Source organism: Octopus bimaculoides, chromosome 1 (assembly GCF_046866305.1).
Source record: "Octopus bimaculoides isolate indiv1 chromosome 1, ASM4686630v1, whole genome shotgun sequence".
Taxonomy (NCBI): Eukaryota; Metazoa; Mollusca; class Cephalopoda; order Octopoda; family Octopodidae; genus Octopus; species Octopus bimaculoides.
In genome coordinates, this window is record NC_142928.1 from 111,859,131 (window position 1) to 111,884,317 (window position 25,187).

General features: G+C 36.7%; 2 protein-coding genes across 4 annotated transcripts in view; both read right to left on the reverse strand.

Moving 5' to 3' along the window:
- Window positions 1-25,187, reverse strand: part of LOC106877988 (multiple epidermal growth factor-like domains protein 8) — a 695,248-nt gene that overhangs the window by 260,429 nt on the left and 409,632 nt on the right. For all 3 annotated transcript variants that reach the window (XM_089356139.1, XM_089356136.1, XM_089356146.1), the window contains exons 18-20: window positions 16,099-16,364; window positions 14,195-14,345; window positions 13,496-13,679 (exon numbers count right to left, since the gene is read on the reverse strand). In XM_089356139.1, the coding sequence (XP_089212265.1) occupies window positions 13,496-13,679; window positions 14,195-14,345; window positions 16,099-16,364 (601 nt within the window). The remainder of the gene's footprint in view (window positions 1-13,495; window positions 13,680-14,194; window positions 14,346-16,098; window positions 16,365-25,187) is intronic.
- LOC149137690 (uncharacterized) lies at window positions 7,525-8,951 on the reverse strand. Its single transcript, XM_089356154.1, has 3 exons — window positions 8,448-8,951; window positions 8,221-8,230; window positions 7,525-7,957 (listed from the first exon to the last, which is right to left on the reverse strand). Exons 1-3 carry the CDS (start codon window positions 8,831-8,833, stop codon window positions 7,652-7,654), a joined length of 702 nt encoding a protein of 233 aa, XP_089212280.1. The 5' UTR covers window positions 8,834-8,951; the 3' UTR covers window positions 7,525-7,651.

Genomic DNA, 25,187 nt, shown 5'->3' on the forward strand with positions numbered 1-25,187 from the left:
AAAAACATAAATTTTATGTTGGAGTTAAAGCCATAGTTTTTAGCATAACAGTCACAGAAAGGCAAGAAGTCCATTAAACTATCCTGTAACCTTTCCCAGACAAAAAAGACATCATCAATGAACCATAATCAGAGTATTGGTTCAAATCCATGTAGGGATTTGAATGTCTTCAGTATTTTGTTGAATTTTGTCTTCTTGAATTTTGTTGTGAAGACAGAGAAATTAACTGCCATGGGGTACCCATGGTGCAACCCCACATCTGGTGGTAAAATTTCTGTCCAATCTTCATTGTGTTACTTCGTAACACAAGTCTCAATAACCTACAGACAAAATTTGATGGAACACTTTTGTTGATCATTTTTCAAAGGCATTTATGCATGCTTCTACCCCTTCATTGTGGTCAATATTGGGATATAAGGAAGAAACATTCCTCGTTACCAAAAAACAGTTTCTGACATGGCTTCCGTGCTTAAAAAAGTTGTTGATTTTAGACACAAAATCAAAAGTATCCTGAATATAGGAACTTGATCTTTTGCGACAGTAAATAGAAAGCCACCAAGCCATTCTGAAATCTTGGCTGTACAGCATTTACATCCACTGCAAATTGGGCACATTAGAGGAAATTTTTCAAGTATTTTGTGTATTTTAGGGAGACCATAACATGCAGGTGTTCTTTCTGACTGTAAAATCATTGTAGCAAAAATCAGAGCTGGCTATAATTTCTACAGAATATCTGTAGAAATAACCTTAACAAAATAATGCAAAAAGCACTGCTAACACAGTAGAACATGGTATTGACTTATAAAAACATTTAATATACTTTGTAGTATATTATGGTTGCAGAATGAAATACCACATACCTACAAGTCATTAGTCTTTCATCTGTTATCTTAACTCATAAAAATAAAATTAAGATGTATACCATGGAGTGTGAATTTATTACAGACACCCTTATTTATTTTGATAGAATTGCATATCAAGTAGATAACTACAAACAACTTATAAGTTTAGCAAATCTTCAAGCCACCAAAGATAATATTTTTTATTTCATAGAAGATTCAACTTCTAATGACAAAGCAAACATTGATACAATGGTATTGCCTAGAGGCTGAGATATTTTGTACTCTGCCATGCCACTTTTGCAGCCTTGCATCCCCAGCTTTTGCTACCTTGCATTTCCCACTCCATATCCCCCACTCAGTAAGCTATTGTTCAACTCCTTATCACTCATGATGCTCCATCTATCATCTCTCCACCACCTGTACTGGCAACACCATCCTTTTTACAATGACACTATATTGCTTTACACTCATTCCCATACCCAATACACTCTAACTTCACCATACTGTACTACAAGCAAGCACACAATCTCCTCTGGGCCACCTGTAGTATTACTCATCACTTACCTCTATCTTTATCTCATTGCCCACCCTTAACTTTGTCCACCTCTGCCAATCACACACTGCTAACTTCACTCCAAATATCCCTGCTTATTCATCATACTCTTGCTCCTTTCACCCACCCAGCCTTACCTTTGACCATTTCTACTATTGCCATTCACTCCTCTCCTGACTGCACTCTTAACTATTCCTACCTTTTTTCCATCACATACTCACTCCTTACATTTTACCTCCCATTCTGACCCTTCTGATGACATTGCTCCTTCTTTTGCTCCCCTTCCTCAGTCATCTGAGCAAATATACATGCTCTGGCTTATTTTTTCCCTCTATCCATTTCTGGCCTTTTTGTTGCCATTATTCTCTCTCTCATTCCTTTTCTCACCACAGATTATTAAGAACTCTCTAAATTCATTGTGTGCATGGCACCCCCACTAGTGCTATGGTGTGCTAGTGCTATGGTGTGCTAGTGCTATGGTGTGCTAGTGCTATGGTGTGCTAGTGCTATGGTGGAACCTGCTATGCTCCTTCCACAGGTGAATGATAAGTGGGACTACCTCTCTAGTACCGGTGGGTGCTATGGTAAATGCTCCTACTACTCACTGAAAATAGAAATGATGATGATGACAGTGATGGTGGTGGTAGCAGTGGCAGTGGTAATACAGTATGAGTGCTAGATGAGAAATTCATGCACTGAAATTTTATAGTGCTAATTTAATAAAAATTTTTTATAAATCCACATTTGTACATTTGCGGTAAATATGCTATCAATAACAGTAACACATTTTGACTATTAATTAACAATGGATGTAACATATCAGTTTCATATTTTAACATCTTAAAATAATATTGATTCTAATGATATTGGTAAAACAGTTTGTGCTGAAATTCCTGATCCTGAAACACAGTCTGTACGTCATCAAATAGCACTAAGGTATATGAGACATGGACCCTTGACATGAAAATCCAAATACACAATGAATGAAGAATAATAGTGAGTGTACAAAAAACTATCCCATGATAGCAGAAAATAGACACTAATGTGGATGGAGATCCAGTCTACAAGAACAACAGCTCAAGTTTGAAGCAGAAGTGTAGACAAAGAGAAATGATGTTCCATATTAGCAATTATCCTTTTAATACAACTGTAGAGGAAAGCTATGTTTTTAAAAAATTATACAATAAGAATGGGTCACTGATTTACCAAATTATTGATTTTTAAATAATCAAGTTATTCAGCTCCATGAAAAACATTGTCATAATAAAAAAATTACGTCATTAGATCAAGGTTAGGACTAGGTATATTTAAATTAGTCAAAGGACTATTATCATTGTGGGGAAATGCTCAGAAATCCATTTAAAATAGCTCTCCATCTTTATTTGTAACTATCACAGTTGGAAAATTGCATCATCTCCTACAAGAATTTCTGTTTCTCCAAAATAAATAGCAATTTTCTATCACAGCTTTCATGTTTTCTTTACACTTTTATGAATACATTGTTTTCTCTTATGAAATTGCCAGGATTTCATTTTGAATACTTTCATTGAGACAGCCATGATCATATCTATCATTCATTCTTGTATAATTTGTGTCACTGGAGTCAACTACATGGAGTGATGCAAACTGTCAACACTCACCATCATTTGGGTGCATGTTAGATACATGGTGATAGATTAGACCATGCACTCTGAAATGATAAGAATCACATGTAGATGGTTCAACAATCTCTGCACCCATGGATGCAAAGGGAAAATGAGATCTAAGAGTGTCCTTGAATTTTTGAGAATGTATATGCTCTGGATTGCTCATTCACTCCTATAAATATTCAAGGAGATCTAGCTGATACAGTAACAAACTTTGCCCTTGTGACAACAGTTGTTAAATTTCCCATCAACAAAACATTCTGGTTAAATGTTTAATGCACCACAAAACTGGCACCCAATTTCCATTTCTCCACAACTATGTTGTTGATTTTCATCTTCTTGAAGAGTATCATTATTTACTCCATATTGCCTTCTAATTTCTCTGCATGAAGCAATGTATCTCAACCACTTTTCTATTTTCCTTTTCTTTCTTTTTTTTTGTCATTTGGAAACACCTAAATGAAAATACCTGTGTCTTTTGTTCTTTTATATACTCTTTTACTTGTTTCAGTCTTTTGACTGTCGCCATGCTGGAGCACCACCTTTAGTCGAGCAAATCGACCCCAGGACTTATTCTTTAGAAGCCTAGTACTTATTCTATCGGTCTCTTTTGCCGAACCACTAAGTGACAGGGACATAAACACACCAGCATCAGTTGTCAAGCGATGTTGGGGGGACAAACACAGACACACAAACACATACACACATACATATATATATATACATATACATATATATGACGGGCTTCTTTCAGTTTCTGTCTACCATATCCACTCACAAGGCTTTGGTTGGCCCGAGGCTATAGTAGAAGACACTTGCCCAAGATGCCACGCAGTGGGACTGAACCCGGGACCATGTGGTTGGTAAGCAAGCTACTTACCACACAGCCACTCTTACGCCTACATATGTTGATGTTCTTGCAATAAATATCAATTACATCACTATGAATTTTCTTGGAGAGCATCCAAAAAGAAACATGACAATATGAATGGTCAGTGAAATGGTTGAAATCTTGCCTAATTAGCCTATAATGGAAGGAAGGTTTTTATTATACTTTTGGGATATCTTCTTCTTCCATTATAATTATTCTGTTGATTCAAGGAGCTGGAAATACAAAGAATGAAGTTCTCAGGCAGAGTAAATTCAATAACCGTTTATGCACAGGTGCTTCATACAAGGGATTTGCTTTCAGTAACCATCTTCACAGCAGTGCATAGTTAGCCTTCTCTCCCATACATGTGAGGTTCAATAACCTCTGGAGACAATGCATGTGGTATCACAGCAGGACAAAAGTCTGGTGTGAGCTCGAAGTGTGGCTTCAAAATCTTGCTCGGCATCAGCATGAGAAGAATGAGAGGGAAAATGTTGTCTTTTCCTTAAATAATGGTTGCAGGCGAGATCTCATTTTTGTCTCGCATATGGCAATGGTTGCAGGCAAGATCTCACTGTTTCAAAGTGGTGCTGGCTTCTTTGTGCCTCACTACAGGGGCTCCCCACTGAGAATGCCAGTGCGAAAATAGAGAATAACTGAAGCAGGCACAAGGAAAGAACAAAGATGGTAACCAATCACAAACAACAAGATATGGTACAAAATGTGACAAGTCAAAAAGAAAAATAATTGCAAGAAATATAACTTGGCATGCACAAAATTTGACAAAATGTTCAATTACAGTGTATTGGAATTGTTCATTAACACAAGAAAGCAATTGTCTGTCACAGGAAACACAAAAGTGATTGGCAGAGATAAATAGTTTTGGTAAGTTTTTTGGGTCAGTGCACAGTACAGCCTGTCCTGGTGACATAAGGTTCGTTAGTATTAGGTTGTGGCAACGAAGGTGGCGGTGTAGATGATGGTGTGGTCAAAGGTGCATGTGCAGGTGGATTGTAGGTGGTTGTAAAGGATCAAAAGGGGGTGGGCGTGGCCAGAGTGTCATCAAAGGGTGTGGAAACCTCAAAATATGCCTTTTTAAGTCTGTTGACTGACATGGTCTCTGCCCGACCAGTGATGTCGAAACTAAAAGTATTGGGTGTGCGCGATAGCACACGAAATCGTCCTTTACATGCGTCCACTTGTCAATGTCCGGTGGGACGTGAGAGGGAGCAGATTGGTCAAACAGATACATTTGGTGAAAAGCTCAAGAAATATGAGCTTTGTCTGGTGACATACGACGTTGGATCAGGATGTGATGAATTGGCTGGAGCTAACATTGTACCAGGAAGTGCCAAGGTGGTATTGTAAAGGAGTTCAGCAGAGGCGAAACCTAAGTCTGTCTTAACGGCAGTGCAACAACCAAGAAGAACGATAGGCAGGAATTCTGTCCAAGAGTGCAGATCAGGAGTAGCACGTAGAGCAGCCTTCAGTTGCCTGTGAAAACATTCGACCATCCCATTGGAAGCTGGATGGTAGCTGGTTGTATGAATGTGATGGACACCTAGGATTCGTGATAATTCACAAAATAAGGCAGCTTCGAACTGGCATCCACAGTAAGTGGTCATCTTAGCTGGAACACCAAAACAAGCAATCCAATTAAAAATGAAAACTCAAGCAGCTGACTCAGCGGAAATGTCCACTATTGGAACGGCTTCACACCAACGAGAGAAACAATCGATGCATGTCAATATGTAAAAGAAACTGCGACTGACAGGCCATGGTTCAACCAGATCAATTGTCCAAGAGGAGCGCGAATGTGCCTGTGGATTTTAGAACGCTGGCATTTCACACAAGAGCATGCCCAAGTGGTGATCATCCAGCACATATTAGGCCAGAAAAACTGAGCCGTGATAAGCTTCACCAAGGCAGCAATGCCAGGATGTGACAGTGAATGCAAGGCATCAAAAACGGAATGCTGGTAGTTCGCAGGTACAAACGGCCTTGGAGTACCAGTAGCTGTGTCACAAAGGATTATGCTTTCAGCAGATGGAAGTGGATGACAGGCAAATCACAAAATCTCAGCCCTCAAGTTAATGTTGAAAATAATGAACTGACAGGTAGATCACTAAGAGTTTGTGATCAATCATACTGTAACGACGTTCAGCTGGCTTTAATTGATGAGAAAAGAATACCAAAGGTTGAGTTTGATCATCAGCGGTATGTTGTAAAACAGCACCGACCACAGAATCCGATGCATTAACTGTTAAAGAGAGGTGAGCATCAGGAACCAGATGTGCAAGCATCTTAACAGAAGCTATTTCCTTCTTGATTGACTTGAAAGAAGATAATGACTCAGCAGATAAAGTGACAGGAGAATTTTTTTTTATTTGCTTTCAATAGTTAAGTCAAGGGAAGTAACTTGTTTGCACATTTAGGTATGAATCCTGTAGAAGTTGACGATTCTCAAGAAATGATGGAGTTGGCATAAAGAAGTGGGAGGAGAGACATATTGAATTGCATTGACTTTGGAGGAGAGAGGTCGGACACCATTAAAGTCAAAATAATGACAGGAATTCCAGAGAAGTCTATCCGAAAACACACTTATCAGGATTGATTCGCACATCGTAGGTGCGAAGACGCTGAAAAAGTTGAGATAAATGTTGGAGGTGATTTTCATGCATGTTGCTAGCTATGAGCAAATTATCCACGTAAGCGAACACACAGTCAAGTCCATGGACAACTTTGTCAATAAACCTCTGGAATGTGATCATTGCATTCCGCAAACCGAAGCTCATAAACAGGAACTCGAAACTTCCAAAAGGGGTGGTAACGGTAGTTTTTGGAATGTCATCATTGTTCATTGGAATTTGATGATAAACCTAGATGAAGTTAACCTTGAAAAAAATAGTACAACCATGCAAGTTTGAAGAAAAATCCTAGAGATTCCTTATCGGATAGTGATCGGGAACAGTGACCGCATTCAAACGTCTGTAGTCACCCACCAGACGAAAATCTGAATCCTCTTTCCATGCGAAATGAAGAGGAGATGCCCAAGGGCTGGTGGAGGGGCAAATAAGGCTGAGTTGAAGCATATACTCAAACTCAGATCGAGCCTTTTTGAGCTGATCAGGGGCGAGTCACTGTGGATGTGAAAAATGGGTGGTCCAGAAGTAGTGATATAATGGCGAGTCGAGTGTGTGACTTTGACTTTGATTTGAAAGTCGGATCTACCAGCTCTGGGAAAGAAGCCAAAAGAGAGTGGAACTTATCTCCAGCAGTGGCAACAAAAATTGATGGGCTGAAAACAGCATTAGTAGTAACCTGAGCAGGCGTAAACAAAGACGTAGAATCGTCCAAGAGTCTCTGTCGCCTGACATCTACTAACAAATGAAAGTGGTTTAAGAAGTCCACGGCCCAAATGGGGTATGGTAGATCTGCTATAACAAAAAGCCACCTAAAATCCCTTCAAAGGTTGAGATTTAGGTTTAATGAGACCTGACCATAAGTTTTTATCGAGGATAGATTCACCATGTGCAGGTTAATGGCAAATTGCTTCGGTTTGTCTGAAGTAAGACGCAAAGGCCAAATAGAACAGCTGAATCCAGTGTCAACCATGAATGATTTGTTAGATCCTTAACAAAGAATATATGATGAGATGAAAAATTGCAGGAAGTTGTTGATGTGCCCAAATCTTCCACAACTAGTTTCCCAACAGCTTGAATGAACAGGGCTGGATGCATCAACAGGCTTTGTCCTTAAATCTGGCATGGTACCAGCAGAGATTGGAAACCATTGGAGTAGAACTAGATGACCGTGGCTTAGAATGGCTTCTGCTGAGAGGACGACGAGAGCTGGCATATTCTCGCCACAGTGTGTCCATGCGACGTGTTAATGCATTGACTCTCTCCAAAATGTCGTCATGTGATGAGGCAGGAGACTCTATAGTAGTAGAGGAAGCTACTACGGGGTTGAAACAAGTATGGTAAGGTGCAGGCTGCACAGTAAACTCTATGATCTTGTGGCTATCTGATCGAGTGGTGGCTATCTGATCGAGTGGTGGCTATCTGATCGAGTGGTGGTTATCTGATCGAGTGGTGGCTATCTGATCGAGTGAATTGAAGTCAACCATTGTGGCGAGTATCAATTGGACATTTGGCAGTTGTTGTTGTTGGCACTCCGTCTCTTACGACATTGAGGGTTCTAGTTGAACAGCCTGCTCGTGAAATTAACGTGCAAGTGGCTGAGCACTCCACAGACATGTGTACCCTTAACATAGTTCTCGGGATATTCAGCGTGACACAGTGTGACAAGGCTGACTCTTTGAATTACAGGCACAACAGAAACAGGAAGTAAGAGTGAGAGAAAGTTGTGGTGAAAGAGTACAGCAGGGTTCGCCACCATCCCCTACCGGAGCCTCGTGGAGCTTTTAGGTGTTTTCACTCAATAAACACTCACAACACCTGGTCTGGGAATCGAAACTGCGATCCTATGACCGCGAGTCCGCTGCCCTAACCACTGGGCCATTGCGCTTCCACACATTTGGCGGTAGACAAGAGAAAAACAACTTTCTTAGCAGAAGATTGTCCTCAAGTGGAGTGTCGCTGAGTTCTTGCAGCCGACAAAGAAACTCAGATGGTGCCCTATCTCCCAGGTGTTCATCCTGCATCAGTGTCTGGAATTTATTCTCCAAGGATTGTGTGTTCCAATAGAGAACCTTGGATTTGATGGACGCGTAAGTCGCGTCTGGATGTGGGTCAATGATGAGATCTTTCACTGAGCGTGCAAGAGGTGAAGGTATTCCACAGTACAAAAGGTTCAGTTGCTGTTGGTGAGGCACATCATGGGCGGAAAAATATGCATCCAATTGAGCAAACCAAAGTGTGACATCACCAGAGTATGCGGGCAAGCTGGGAAGACTCATCTTTTACAGAGGAAAGAAAGGAAAAAGGAAAAAAGTATGGGAATGTACAAAACTCTCACAGAGAAAAGCACCAAAGAACCAACAAAAGTGTTGTTGGAATAATAAACGTGTGTACAGGAAAAAATTTTCTTAACAAAATTTTTGATTTTTGTACTGTGTGCAGAAAGGAAAAAAAATGTTCTTAACAAAAGAAATAATTAACCATATTTGTGATGTCATATCTTTGAAATTGAGGTGATAATCATTTTCAAATTACACAAATTAATAGTGACCATCAGTTGCCTATTTTCTTTCAGGTTCTTAGAAAGAAAACTTATTTTTGGCAGTTTTTAAAAATATTTATGTATTTTGTTACATGCAACAAATAGTCAATTTCACAGTGTTTTCAAACCAAGTTAAATCCCAAACTACAAGTCACAAGGACTTGAGTTTTAGCACATTTCTAGTTGGTATAGAACTAAATAAATCCTGAGATTTTGGAAAATGAGAACAGTTCAATAAAATTTTAATGGACTATTAAAAATGGCCATAAATGGTGGAGTTTGGGATCAGGACACCCACATAAGTTGGATTTTCTCAAATTTGATAGGGACTTTTTCAATTCTTTTTTTGCATCAATAATCTTGGAAATAATGGGAATAAGGTTTTTAAGGAAAAAAATTACAGAAAATTTATGATTTGTTTCCACTACCAACCCACTCCAGACTGATTTTGGCCAATTTTGTTTGCACTATGCACTTAAAAATCATGGAAGAAGCCTCCTTAGAGAAAAAAAAAATGTGACAATATTTTCAAGCAAAAAGATGTATGATTTAAGGGAGATTTAGCTATTGCTTCTAGCACATACCACAACCACCAGATACTTTTCTTAGAATTACCTGTGGGCTGAGATTAAAAAGCAAATAAGATGTGAAAACTACCGTAAAAACGCATTAATTTACACACTTTTTTTGTAAAAGAAACAAAATAAACTTTAGTGAGTGCATAAATTACATGAGTAGATCATTTCCAGAATTTTTTATAAATTTTTTTGTTGAAAACTGACGTACAAATGTAAATATTCGTACTGGAAGTTGGCTCATTTAATGTCAAAATAGATTTTTACAGAAAAAATATAACGAAGTTGACATTTATTTTTGCTGGATGGTATAATGCTTACTTTTTCTGTATCTAAAACCATTAAATTCTTTTGAAGTTTGATGTTCATGCTGGTAATCACAGTCCAGGCCATATTTTACATTGCTTGGAGTTTCTACCTATTGCAATGGAGCCCACCAATTTCCTTAAATAGATAAGTTTTTCTCCACTTGAGTCTAGCTTGCTTTTGCCTCCAGGAAGCTATTGCTTGCTTCCTCTGTGTTAGGACAATGAAATTCATCACTGCTGACAACATCATAATTCATCTTTGCGCATGTAAACTCACTAAGTGAATATGACTTAGCATTCCTACAGAAACCTTCATTTACCTTTTACAATGTTTAATGCCATTTCACTTTCATGTTGGATTATGCAACAATCTTATGTTCTCTTCATAGAACACTTGTAATGTATGTATTACCAGTTCTTTTGGTATAGTAGATTTTTACTATTCTTGTTTGTATCTCCTCACAGATGTGTGTATTCTAACAAGTTGCTTCTTAAATTTCGTACCTCTCTTGTTCAATAAACACTGAGTTAAACTTGCAAAGCTGTTTATTTCCCCTTTCAATATTTAATGTTTATTTTAGCAGGTTACCAAACTATCAGTTTGGTCTCTATGCTATTCCAACAAGAATAGGTGGAAAATCAGAGCTCAAGACAAGAAGACACTTTTGACCAATCAGAATTCTGTTTACATAATCAGTCTGATTAGTCACCTTCCTCTGTCGGTTGAGTAAAGAGTCATCCAAGCTGATGTTTATTGGTAATTAAACTTAATTTGCAACACTTGTGCATATTTATCAGCTTTGTTTTTGTTGATAAGAATTATCAACAACTTTTCCTGTGATCATGATTTGAGAAGACATACAGAAATATGCTAAAGATCGGATATAATCTCTTGTGGGCAAGAAATGTAAAATAAAGTTTATTATAAACAACACAAACACTTCGTAGTTTAATAGCTTTCAATGTGGTGCTTGTTAAACAGAAACTATTTTTATTTAATGAAAATTTAATAAAATTTAATCATAAGTCAGTGAAATTGTGCTAAATACAACTAAATTGAAAACCCTTTCCCCCTGGCCACATCAGCAATTCTGAAAACTTTTCGGTGTAAATTTTATATGAGTAGTAGCTTTTCTTAACAATTTTTATCCTGAAAATCACCTGCGTAAATTACACAGGTGCGCAAATTACATCAGTTTTTATGGTAATTCTTTGCTTTAAGCTTAAAAACATAAATTAAAGGTATTAGCAACATCTGTAACTTACAGCAAATTCTTTAGTAGAGAGAGAGAGAAAAAAAAACTAAAAATCATATGTAAACACTGACACAAATTATCCCAACTGTATTCAGAATCAGAAAAAAAAAAACCCCCATCACATCTGACTTTAATAGTATACAAAATTATATGCATTGCACAATATAATTTTTATTGGTGGAATTTGATAAGTATCTTTCAAAGTAAAACAAATGTATAAGAATATCCACTAGGTTTGCCTAGTGGTTCGCCACATGTCGTTGAAACAACAAGGGGGAATAAACAACAGGAATCAGGAATCTTGCAACACAAATTCATAAACAGAATAAATAATCAATGTCATCAATATAACCATTTCATGGTAAGTTTGGGCTCGAAATGACTTATTAAACTCAATTTAGTGCATTTTTTGTACATTTCTTGAAATTCTGACTCAAACATAAGATTTGAAGCTTTAGATTTGTGTTTCATTTGATCTCTCATTTGATCATGAATATGTCAGTTTGTTAAGAAGGGTCAGTGTACCACTCTCTTTACTTACTTTGCACTTTTCTCCATACCATGGCTGGACTTAGCAATAACAACATTAAATTTCCGAAAAAAAATTTTTTGTATCATACAAAAATCTTGAAGAAAATACGTTATATTCTTAGTAAACATTAACAATGAAATTTTAAGTTTTATATTTCGTAATAATTATCCGACCTACTCCCAACAATTTTATATCAAAATAAAATTAAAAATTTTCCTCTTCATGACAGTATGATTTTAAACTCAACTGAAGTTATGACACTTGAGTGCATTGAACTAGGAATGATTTCTGCAATAAAAAAAACAAAAAAAAAACGGGACAAACTTCATAAATGTATGGAAATACCAGGGTGTTTGAGAACCCCTGACACGATATGTAACTGTCAGATTTTAAATAAAACCATATGAGAAGAGAGTTCACATCCAGAACTTTCAAATGACATAATTTTCCTTGGAAAATGTTTATTTTGACAAGAAAATGATGACACAAAAAGTGTATTTTTGTATGTTCAAACTGTGCTTGACTCCACTGTATGGGGTCTATAGGGATTTTACCCTTGTCTCATATTTTCAGCATTATTTTATTGGCACAGTTGAGCAGCTTGCTGAGTTTCACTGTCACTTCTTCCTGCTGTTACTTAAAATCCAGCAATGAACCACCCTTGAGCTAAACAAAACATTTACTTCCACATCATTATTCCATAAAATGCATTTATGAGGAGAAAAATATTGAAAAATAACAATACATCTTGGAATAACAAAGAAACAAGTAAGGTAACACATGGTCGTGGGATGTGTTAGAAACAAAATCACACATCTTTCCACCTGAAAATTATTGTGAAATTATGAACTCAAACAAATCGCATATTAAAAATAAATTTTTGAAAATAAGCTGAAATTTTAGGAGGTGGATTAATGAAAAAATTATTAAAAAATTTTGCTATTGCTTTTAAATTACATTTCATTTTCTGTTTGAAAATAAAGGAAGTAGAGATTGTAATGATGATTGCTCATCCCCCACCCTCACCCATTTTTTTTTTTAACTAACAAAGCTTCTCCCATTGTTTTTAAGTGCATAGTGTAAAAAAAATTGGCCAAAATCAGTGTTGAGCAGTGGAGGGGATTTGGAAAAAATCATAAATTTTTGAAAATCCTTTTGTATTTCATCAAAAAGGCATCTCCCATTGTTTTTAAGTGTGTAGTGAAAAAAAGAAATTGGACAAAATCGGTTCTGAAGGGGGAGGTGTAGTGAAAAATAAATTTGAAAAATCTCCATCAAAACTGAGAAAATCCAACTTATGTGGGCATGCTGTTCTGAAAGTTCACCAAGGCATTCTATTGTGAAAATTGCCCAGCAATGACAAGATACTCAGTTTATTCTCTTCTTCAATTCTATTATGCAGCCTACAAAAGGAAAATGTTTTTACAAAGAAAAGCAGGATGTGCGCTAACACTAAATTCATTACTTTATATCACACTTAAAATGGAACCAATAGGCTTATCTCTTCTGTTCATAAAATATCTTGAAAAGCAATACCATACCAGTGATCAAAATTTTAATACCTAAGCTTGTAAGCTCCTGAATTGTGGATTCTTTACAGAAGAATAATTAAAGCATAAGGATCAATGGAACTGTTTTCATTTGGATGTAACAAATTGAAAATAACAAGATCTTATATCTTTCAATTTGTTGCATACACATAATGATAATGAAGTGACTTCTACTTACCAAGAGGAATAACACCACTTAGATTCTTGCGATGGTATATATCCCACTGAGCTTGTGCGGAATTGTAAATGAGGACTTTATCAAGAAAATAATTCTCTGTTGAAAATCCACCAATGACCACCAATTTTGTATCAAGCACATATGTTAATGTGTGACCAGCAACAGCAGGCAACCAAGAATCACTCTGTTAAAACAAACAAAAAATGACAGTGCATTTGTGTGCATGTTTGTACACATGTGCAAGAAATAACATTATCAGGAAAATTTTCGTTTTCCAGAAAATTTAGCACAAACATTAAATGAGCTTAGTTTAAGCATAGGCCACAAATTTAAATTCAGTTTTTTCCCATTTTCTCAAAAAACAAAATCTATGCTGAATAAATGTTGGGCTACATACAAGTGTTTAAATTATGAAATTGTGTGTCATTAATGTAGTAGTAACACAATTTAAGACAATGTTTAGATTTACATATAACTTAGTAAACACAAATGATTCCGCACACTTTGGTAAGAAATGACTAAGGAAAGTTTCATATATTTTTTTACAGAAAGGATTAAAGTAATTGCTCTAATCATTACAGAAAAATAGCAATTATGAGAAAATTATACAAAATTAGTAAATGACTAATTCAGTTATAAACTAAAGTTAATCATTTATGCTTTAATACAACATTTTAATGAATATAACAGATATTCTACTTGTTCTTTCTTCCACTTCCTGGATTCTACTGCAAACTTCCAAAATTCATTGGTCACTTTATATTTCTGAACTTTTCTACCAGTTTCAACAATACCGCCATAAATAAAAATTGTCTTAATGATGGGCACACAAACAGCAGCATGGTAATACCTACAACAGAATGATAAAAAAAAAAAAAAAAACCTAAGTTAAAAGTATTCTTTTTACATTAGTTATTTTAAGAAAAAATATTTTGAAGAAAACTGCTTAAATATTTAATTACACAGTTAAAAAACAGTCTTCCAAGAAGGAAAATATTCTAATTCATATAGTAATTTTTGTGCTGAATCTGAAAAAAAGTTTGTAACAGTTCTTTCTCATATCAGTTTTGTATGGTATGCAACTAAATTTTTTTAAAACACATATAATTACACATTTATTAAAATACAATTTGAAAAGACATACTTGTAGTTTAAAAAGTAGTCTGATTTGAATTTTCTACTGCACTTTGTCTCAGACATATCTTCATTGAGAGCCCAGTAGGCAAGAAGCATACTTAGGCTCAGATTGCTGTGGTATTGCTTTTCCATGTTAGAAATAACCTGATGAGGTAAGTAAGGTGGCCACACTCAGAGTGTGACAGTTGGAATTCTTCTGAAATTAACACAGTTGGTGTGCATTCCAACATATTTCAGATGAATGAGATTTTTAATAGTATTATATTCATGTCTGGACTGAGGGAAGGGAGATGGAATAGTGATCTTAACAAGATGTAGAAGAGTTCTAGGCTGTTGTAGAAATGTTAGCAGAAATAAATTGTACTCTTCCAATATCAACAGATGATGATGATGATGATGGTGGTGGTTCTTGTTGTTCTTGATGCAGAGGTAGCTACCACCACCTCTGCATCTGTGGTAAATTACAAAATAAAATGTTTCAAAAGTGAAGACGCCTTTCATCATTCCATGATCAATATAATAAAATTGAAATGCAGGTAATACAATGGATAATAAACAAAACTAAGAATTGACTAGTTATAAACTATATATTATCCAGAAAATATTAAAAAATATATTATTATTATTATTATTATTATTATTATTAGTAGTAGTAGTAGTAGTAGTAGTAGTAGTAGTAGTAGTAGTAGTAGTAGTAGTAGTAGTAGTAGTAGTATTAGGGCAGTGAGCTGGCAGAATCGCTAGTACGCCAGGCAAAATGCTTAGCAGCATTTCGTCTGTCTTTACATTCCGAGTTCAAATTTCGGCAAGGTTGACTTTGCCTTTCATCCTTTTGGGGTAAATAAAATAAGTACCACTTGAGTACTGGGGTCAATGTAATCGAATCATCCCTCCCCCAAAATTGCTGCCCTTGTGGCAAAATTTGAAACCATTATTATCATCATCATCATCATCATCATCATCATCATTATTATTAAGGTGGCAAGCTAGCAGAATCATGAGCACACTGGGCAAAATGCTTAGCAGTATTTCATCTGCTGCTATGCTTTGAGTTCAAATTCCACCAAGGTCGCCTTTGCCTTTCATTCTTTTGGGGTCAATAAAATAAGAACCAGTCAAGTACTGGGGTTGATGTAATTGACTATCCCCCTCTCCACAAATTCCAGGCCTTGTGTCTATAGGAGGAAGGATTATCATTATTAATATTATTAAGAACTTTATCCGGTAATCAACTGACACATTTGTCTCCCAGGCAAAATCATCATTGTCCCTACTGTGACTTCTTAATAAAATCCATACTTGGACTCACCTTACATTCATGCATCAGTCACAAATAGATGCACTTTTTAAAAATCCTTTCCTTTAACCACTCACATGTCAAAATCAACAGGAGGAGGGAAGGAGTCATCCTCATCCTCATCATCATTATTATCTTCTTATAAAATGAGTCAAAAGAAGCAACTAACCTTCCTGCTGGTTCTTCATCAGTGCTAGCAATGACTTTAGACCATTCTTGGCTGCTACGATTGAACATCCACATTTCATTGATAAGACCATATTTAAGAGAACGCCCTCCATAAAGATAAAGAACATCATCTCCACAACTGATCAGACTGTGACCCATTCGAGCAAGATGAGGTGGATAAATTTCTTCATCACGGCTTGCAGGATTAAACATGTATTTCACTGATAATTTTTCTTCATAACAACATGATCCATTGGGGCAAACACACTGAGAAGTAGAATATAAAAATATAAAACATATATTTTTAAAATATATCATATTTATTATCTATTAATAGCAGCAGTATTGTAAGGCCCAATGTTCCATGCTTGCATGGGTTAAATGGAATCCATTGAGGCAGATTATCTATGGACATATGCATTTCTTATACCCAACACTCACCTGATTGATTTCAAGCAGTGTAATATTCCCAAGTGTTTGAAAATAGTTTCAGATACAATTGTTAATGAACAGCAGATACTGGAGAGAAACTGATGGACAGTAAAATAAAAGTGAACAAATGGATGGATGGACAGATAGACAGACAGACAGCTACAGTATCATAGTAGTCTTCATTTTAATGTCCACTATTTCAGGCCTACAAGGGTCAAATGGAATTCATTGAGGCAAATTTTCTACAGCAATATGCCCTTCCTGTCAGCAACCCTCTCTTTTTTTCAAGCAAGAAAAATATTTCACACTGGCTACATGTTTTAATGAAAGATTGGAAACAAAAAACATTGCATGTATGAAGGTGTTGTTTGTTCATAACAATTATGCAGCACCAAGACATAAACATATACACACAAAAAAATACATACAATCTTACAGATTCCATTAGCAAATCTAATTAAAGTAGGTATCATCATAAATTTTTGAGAATATTTAAATGTAATTTTTCTTCAAGAGCATCCAAAAAGAAATATTTTGATACCTCATTTGTGAAATTTGGGTAAATATTTTAGGAAATATGACAATTTGAATAGTCAGCAAATTAGTTGAAATCTTGCCTGAAAACTAGCCATATTTGTAGTGTCATATCTTTGAAACTGAGTTTATAATCATCTTCAAATTACACAAATTAATAGTGACTATGGGACAGTAGTTGTGTATTCTTTTTCAGGTTCTTGGAAAGAAAATTTGGGGGGTGGAATTTAAAAAATATTTATGTAAAAGATTTTAACACAGGTACAAGATTTTAACACAGGTACAAGATTTTCTGGGCAGAGAACACTGACGGGGTCGGGAGCGTAGGAATACTTCTAGCAGAGAAATGCGTTGATAAGGTAATCGAGGTAGTTAGAGTATGTGACAGAGTACTTAAGATTAAACTAGTGCTTCATCATAGGCTAGCTACTGTCATCTCACCCTATGCCCCTCAACCGGGGCTACCGGATGGGCTGAAAGACCAATTCTATGAAACCCTCTTGCTATCTACCTCGTCGACAAGTGACATGGACCTTCTCTTTGTGGCTGGTGACTTCAATGGTCATGTCGGACGTCGTGTTGGAGGCTTCCATGGCATACATGGAGGCTATGGCTTCGGTTCCCCCAACGAGGAGGGAACCAGACTGCTGGAGTTCTGTGATGCAACCAATCTTATGGTTTGCAATACCAACTTCAGGAAACCTGCCTGTCACCTAGTCACCTACCGATCTGGCAGACACTCTAGCCAAATCGACTACATCCTCACCAGAAACAGGGAAAGAGGGCGGCTTATAAATGCCAAAACCTTCCCTGGCGAAGAATGTACACCCCAACACAGATTAGTAGTTAGCGACTTCGGGGTCAAGGCAAAATGGGTGCCCAGAAGTAAACCGGCTTGGAGTAGAAGGGTGTGGAAGCTTAAAAACCCTGCAAATGGACAGAGACTCAGAGACATGTTACTTGAAGCATTTGACAAAATAGAAGGGGATATAGCATCATACAACGTGGAAGACAATTGGAGATTTCTGCGGGACAACCTGCTGAGAGCCACCGACCAGATCTGTGGCTGGGGTAAAGTCCCCTCTCGGCCCAGAGTGATGTGGTGGTGGAACAAGGAGGTAGACAGGGCTATTAGACAAAAGAAACAGGCTTGGAAGGACTGGAAGAACGGTGGTAGCAGGGAATTGTACCAATCTGCCAGAAAGGAAGCTAGGCGACAGGTTTATTTAGCCAGAGGAGAAGCAGATAAGAAAAGATTTGCCAATGTTCTGCGCTGTGAGGACCAAAGACTTGAGGTATTTCGTGTTGCAAGACAGTGTAGGAGAGAGAATAGTGATGTCATAGGAGAGAAATGTGTTTGCATGGATGATGGTACGCTTGCACTAAATGGGGCTGCAAAGAAAGAGGTCTGGAGATGCCACTACGATAGATTGCTTAATAAAGAGAATGAATGGGAGAAAGTGAGTCTGCCGTATGTCGACCCAACAGAGGGACCAGCTATCCGAGTTGACAGTACCATGGTAGATAAAGCAATTAAGAGTATGAAGACAAGGAAAGCCCCCGGCCCATCAGGAATCATTGCAGAGATGCTCAAAATATCTGGCAGTGTTGGCTACAGCCTAGTCACCTGTATTACGAACCAGGTGATACACGAAGGAGTCATACCCAATGACTGGTGTAGCAGCACTATAGTCAACTGCTACAAAGGTAAAGGTGACGCTTTAGATACAAATAATTACAGAGGCATCAAGCTGTTAGATCAGGTTATGAAAGTTACGAAGAGGGTCATAGCCCAACTAATTAGGGAGCGAATCAATTTAGATGAGATGCAGTTTGGGTTTGTGCCAGGTAAAAGCACCACTGATGCCATATTTCTAGTAAGACAACAGCAGGAGAAATACCTAGCCAAGGATAAACCTCTGTACCTAGCTTTTGTTGACATGGAGAAAGCCTTTGACAGGGTCCCCCCGATCCCTTATCTGGTGGTCAATGAGGAAACTTGGGATAGAAGAATGGTTAGTGAGAGCTGTGCGAGCCATGTACAGAGATGCTGTCAGTAAGGTGAGGGTTGGAAATGAGTACAGTAATGAATTCCGGGTAGAGGTAGGGGTCCACCAAGGTTCGGTCCTCAGCCCCCTCCTATTTATCATAGTCCTCCAGGTGATCACAGAGGAATTCAAGACAGGATGCCCCTGGGAGATCTTCTATGCTGATGACCTTGCACTAATTGCGGAGTCACTATCAGAACTAGAGGAGAAGTTTCAGGTGTGGAAGCAAGGACTAGAATCGAAGGGCCTTAGAGTCAACCTAGCTAAAACCAAAATCCTAATAAGTAGGAAGGCAGAAAAAACACACACCCCTTCAGGTAGATGGCCCTGCTCAGTATGTAGAAAAGGAGTAGGTAGTAACTCTATAAGATGTACCCAGTGCAAGCTATGAACACATAAGAGGTGCAGCAATATCAAAGGCAGGTTAACTAGGAAGTTAGTTTTTGTATGTGGCAGATGTTCAGTTGCAATAAACACTGTAAACAAACAGGAAACAACTTCTGTCTCATTCCAGAGAGAAAAACTAGAGGTAGTTGAAAGCTTCCGCTATCTGGGTGACCAAGTTAGTAGTGGGGGTGGGTGCGCTGAAAGTGTAGCTACTAGAATAAGAATAGTCTGGGCAAAGTTCAGAAAGCTCTTACCTCTGCTGGTGACAAAGGGACTCTCACTCAGAGTAAAAGGCAGACTGTATGACGCATGTGTACGAACAGTCATGCTACATGGCAGTGAAACATGGGCTGTGACTGTTGAGGACATGCGTAAACTCGCAAAGAATGAAGCCAGTATGCTCCGCTGGATGTGTAATGTCAGTGTGCATACCCGACAGAGTGTAAGTATCTTGAGAGAAAAGCTGAACATAAGAAGCATCAGTTGTGGTGTGCAAGAGAGGTGATTGCGCTGGTATGGACATGTGGTGAGAATGGACGAGGATAGCTGCGTGAAAAAGTGCCACGCTCTAATAGTTGAGGGAACCTGTGGAAGAGGTAGGCCCAGGAAGACCTGGGCTGAGGTGGTGAGGCAAGACCTCCGAACATTGGGCCTCACCGAGGCGATGACTTCTGACCGGGACCTTTGGAAATGTGCTGTGCGTGAGAAGACCCGGCAAGCCAAGTGAGACCTAAATCCAAGGCCTCTGCCAGGGGTGTAGCCAGCCCACTCATGCGTACCTTTCCTACATTGGACACTAAACTCCGCTTGCAAAGACCTGTTGAGGCAAGTGAAATCGAACTAAATTCGACGACTGGCACTCATGCCAACGTCGTCTCCTTCATTTTGAGCGTGGCCGTTGCCAGTACCACCTGACTGGCCTTCGTAGGATTTTCAAGCGAGATCGTTGTCAGTGCCCCTGGACTGGCTCTTGTGTGGGTGGCACATAAAATACACCATTTTGAGCATGGCCGTTGCCAGTACCGCCTGACTGGCTTTCATGCGGGTGACACCTAAAAGCACCCACCACACTCTCTGAGTGGTTGGTGTTAGGAAGGGCATCCAGCTGTAGAAACTCTGCCAAATCAGATTGGAGGCTTGTGTTGCCATCCGGTTTCACCAGTCCTCAATCAAATTGTCCAACCCATGCTAGCATGGAAAGCAGACGTTAAACTATGATGATGATGATGATGTAAAACCTATTTTGTTTTATGTCACAAACAGTCAATTTCACAGTTAAATCCCAAAGTACAAGCGACAGGGACTTGAGTTTGGGCATATTTGTAGTCGGTAAAAGAACTTAAAAAATCCTGAGATTTTGGAACATGATACTATTTCAATAAAATTTTAACAGACCATTAAAAATGGCTGTAAATAGCAGAGTTCCAGATCAGGACTCCTACATACACTGGATTTTCTCTGTTTTGATGAGGGTTTTTTGGTTGGGGGGGGGGGGCGTTACAGCCTTTGAAATAATGGAGATAAGAATTTTATGGAAAGAAATCTTTGAAAATTTATGATCCCCACCACTTTCAGACAATTTTGGTTAATTTTTCTTTTGCACTTCCCACTTAAAAATGATGGGAGAAGTCCTTTTGGTTAAAAAGGGGGGAAAAAATTGAGAATATTTTCAAATGAAAAAGTGTATGATTTAAGGAAATTTTTATGTTATTTAAAGAACATCCCATGACCACCTGATATCTTTCTCAGAATTGCATGTAGACCTTAATTAAAAAAACAAACAAAATCATTATCATCATTTATTGTCTGTCTTCCATGCTAGCATAGATTGGATGGTTTGACAGGAGCTGGCAAGCCACAGGACTGCACCAAGATCCATTGTCAGTTTTGGTATGGTTTTTATGGTTGGATGCCATTCCTAACACCAACCTCTTCTACACTGACAGGCTGGGAACCAGAGATCTAGTTCAAATATTTATCATTTATGTGAAGACAGAAGAGGATCCACTTAACTCTAACTTAATCCTTGTGTAACCATATTTCTGCTGAAATACACAATGGATTTTGAAACTTTATCTTTAACATAAATTAATACGAAATTTTGATGGAAGGTTTAAATTTAAGTCACTTTAAAACAGGAAGTTGCAATAAAAGAACCAGGGCAGATTAATATTAAAAGGGCTAAAAAGAGATTTAACAGGCTTAATCGAAAACTAATTCCTTGCTCTAAGCATTAAAAACATAAATTAAAGACATCGAAAACATCTGTAACTTACAGCAAAACTGTTAGTAAGAGAGAGACAAAAAAAAATCCAAAACAAATATGTAAACACTGCTACAAATTATCCTGACTGTATTCAAAATCGGAAAAAAAAACATAACATCTGACTCTAATGGCCTCCAAAATTATATTCATTGCACAATATGATTTTTCTTGGTGAAATTTGACCAATATTTCTCAAAAAAAAATTTAATTTACATGTATAAGACTATCCACCAGGTAAAATTTGGACACATTAAAACAGCAAGAGGGAATAAACAACATTCTCCATATAACTATTTCATGATAAGTTTGGTCTCTAGAAGACTTGTAGCACAATTAAATACATTTTTGTTATAGAAATATGTTAACTTTATAATTAGTTCAACCATTTCTTGAAATTCTGGCCCAAACTCAATAACCGAAGCCTTGGATTTGTGTTTTGTTTGATCTCTTGAAGCATGCAAAAACGTCAGTTTGGCAAGTAGCATCAGTATACCACCCTCTTTATTGACTTTGCACTTTTTCACCATATCATGGCCAGATTCAGCATTGACCATATTGTATTAATGACGAATTCTTTTCCTGTGGTATAAAAATCTTAAAGAATATATGTTCTTTTCTAAGTGAAAATTAACAATAAAATTTTTACTTCTATATTTGAAACCTTACCATATTTTCACAGGATGTTTACAAGAATCATGCAGTGTTAAGACAAGGGGACACAAGCATATACACACATACATATGTACATATACATACATATATGTGTGTGTGTGTGTGTGTGTGTGTGTGTGTGTATGTATATATATGTGTGTGTGTGTATATATATATATATATATATATATATATATATATATACATATTTTATCATTAAAGCTGTAAAAACATTACAGAAATATCACAAAAAATTGCTATTCATGTTTCTGTTCATCAGGCAGTTGTGATCAAGAATGGAATAAAAATTGCGATTGTACGTATAATGGATATTTTGATGTGATTCAAATTGACAGACACACATTTCAGTTTGATTGGTTTTCACTAATGGTCTTTCAGAAGTATGCAAGTTGAGACAATAAATATACAAATAGAAAATAAAAATACATAAATATCATGTTATATAAAATCGAAGAAAATCTTGAGTTGGAAAAATATCTTGAGTCAAAAAGAAATCATGTATGTCCAAAGTAGATTAATTAATGGTAAATAAATGAATAATTAATTAATATAAATGTAAGTCTGTTTTAAAAATTTTGAACCCATGGGTCGAAAAAGTTTAAATAAAACAGTAATGGATTTCCTTTACTTTATGCAACACATACACACATATATAAAATAAATGTATAAATAGCTATATACATATACATATGAAATACATGTGCATATATTCACATAAATACATGCATATCCATATAAATATACTTCAACCTACACATACGTATACATATACTCATACACACAAATACAAATATATATATATATATACACACATAGGCATACATACAAATAGATACGCACACATGTATATATATATATATATATATATATATATATATATATATACACACACACACATACATAAATAAATACACACATGCACATACGAACACCCAATCATATATATATACACACACACACACACACACACACACATATATAAAAGAGAGTTTGTATAAGTGTGTGCGTATGTTCCTTATGCATTCCAAAACTAAGTTACCGATTTTGACATATGGAATATCAAAAGATTCAGTACCATTTCTACTACCAACTAAACTTTATTTTCACTCACATATTTGCATTACAAACATTTAATGCTATAATCTTTTCCATAAGTCAACTATCATAAACATTTTATATGACAACGGCCATGACGTCACATTTTCGATATGAATGTATACCTTAAGAGACATCCATCATCACGTCACACACCATCATTCACTCACTCTATCTCTCTCTTGCATGCACATGCACATACATACATGCCCATTTTATACACACACACACACATACATCTTTCACTTCAGCATCTCCTTCATTTTCTGTTCTCTCCTCATTTCATTTTCTCTTTTCTTTAAATTTCTGCTCTCTTCAAAGCAGAAACAAATAAACTTTTATGGAATAAGTGAAAGAAACATGGAATGAGAAAAAGACAGAGAGATAAGAGAAAGAAACAGAGATGGAAAACAAGCTTCTATAGGAGATGAAAGACAGGGATAGCAGGTGAGAGAGAAATGCTGATGTTTCATACCCTATGCATGTTCTATAGTTGGAAGTGAAAGAAAGCTGACAGAACGTTGATACTGTGTGTATGTTCTACATGAAATAAAGACAGCACAAAGACAGGGGGAAAGGAGGAGAGAAAGTGACGCTGAGAACCCCACAAATGAGATAGGGTTGCTATTTTCAGGTCATTTTCATTTTCATCCCATGTTTCACGCGTGCGTAGAATTAGGCATTATCTCTCTCTTTCGATATATCATTATAATGTATGGAGACCTTATGCTGTCAACATATTACAACTTCACTACATTTCCTTCTTTTGGAATTAAGAAAGGTATGCAAAAATAACTTCCTTTCACACACACATACAGTTAAAATTCTGTTTGAATTATGATTCTTTTTTTTTTTGTTGTGCATTAAATTGCAGCTCAAATCTTATAGAAATCACCTTTTCCTATTCTGTCATTCCTGTTTGTGATGAGCGTATTTCAAAACCTGATCTTCCATTTAAACTTACAAGGAAGTTATCTCAGAAATCCTGTCCTTTACCTGTTGTTTCTAGCATGGCTGAGATGACATTTGTATACCCCCAACTCTTATTTCTTTCCTCAGTTTACTCACATTCCTATGTTTTCCATACAGAAGATTTGCATTTCACAAGAAAGCAGATAGCTGATGAGTGGCCAAGGTGGGAGAAGGGGCATTCAGTATTTCTTTCAGAAAAATTAAACTTTCAAAAACAAATTATATTTCCCACATTCATAATCTCTGTATCTTTCCACATGAATAAAAAACAAAATTCGAAAAACAGTTAGAAATTAGGAAATTTCAGTGGAGATGGGGGGGGGGGAATTATAATTTTAAAAACATGATTTCTGAGAAAAATTATATTAACCCATTTCTATTTGATAAACAACAAAGCCCAGGGTCAAAATTTTATTCAAAACAATACATAGTTTATGATTTTTCTTAAGAACATAAAAGTGATTTCACTTTTATGTAAATTGTTTCCCCATCTTCACTCCTGGACAAACAATAACTTCCATAAAGTCAGTAATCCACTCCACTATATATCAGCTAACAAAATGGCATTACACTTATCAACATAGAACACAGCCAAATCATTCAGAGTTTACTGCTTCTTCTTATAATAATGGTATACAAATTGACATATGAATTTTTCCACATCTTTTCATTCATTACTAAAAA

Coding starts and splice junctions, on each gene's coding strand:
- LOC149137690 (XM_089356154.1), bottom strand. CDS start 8,833: ATGAGTCTTCCCAGCTTGCCCGCATACTCTGGTGATGTCACACTTTGG.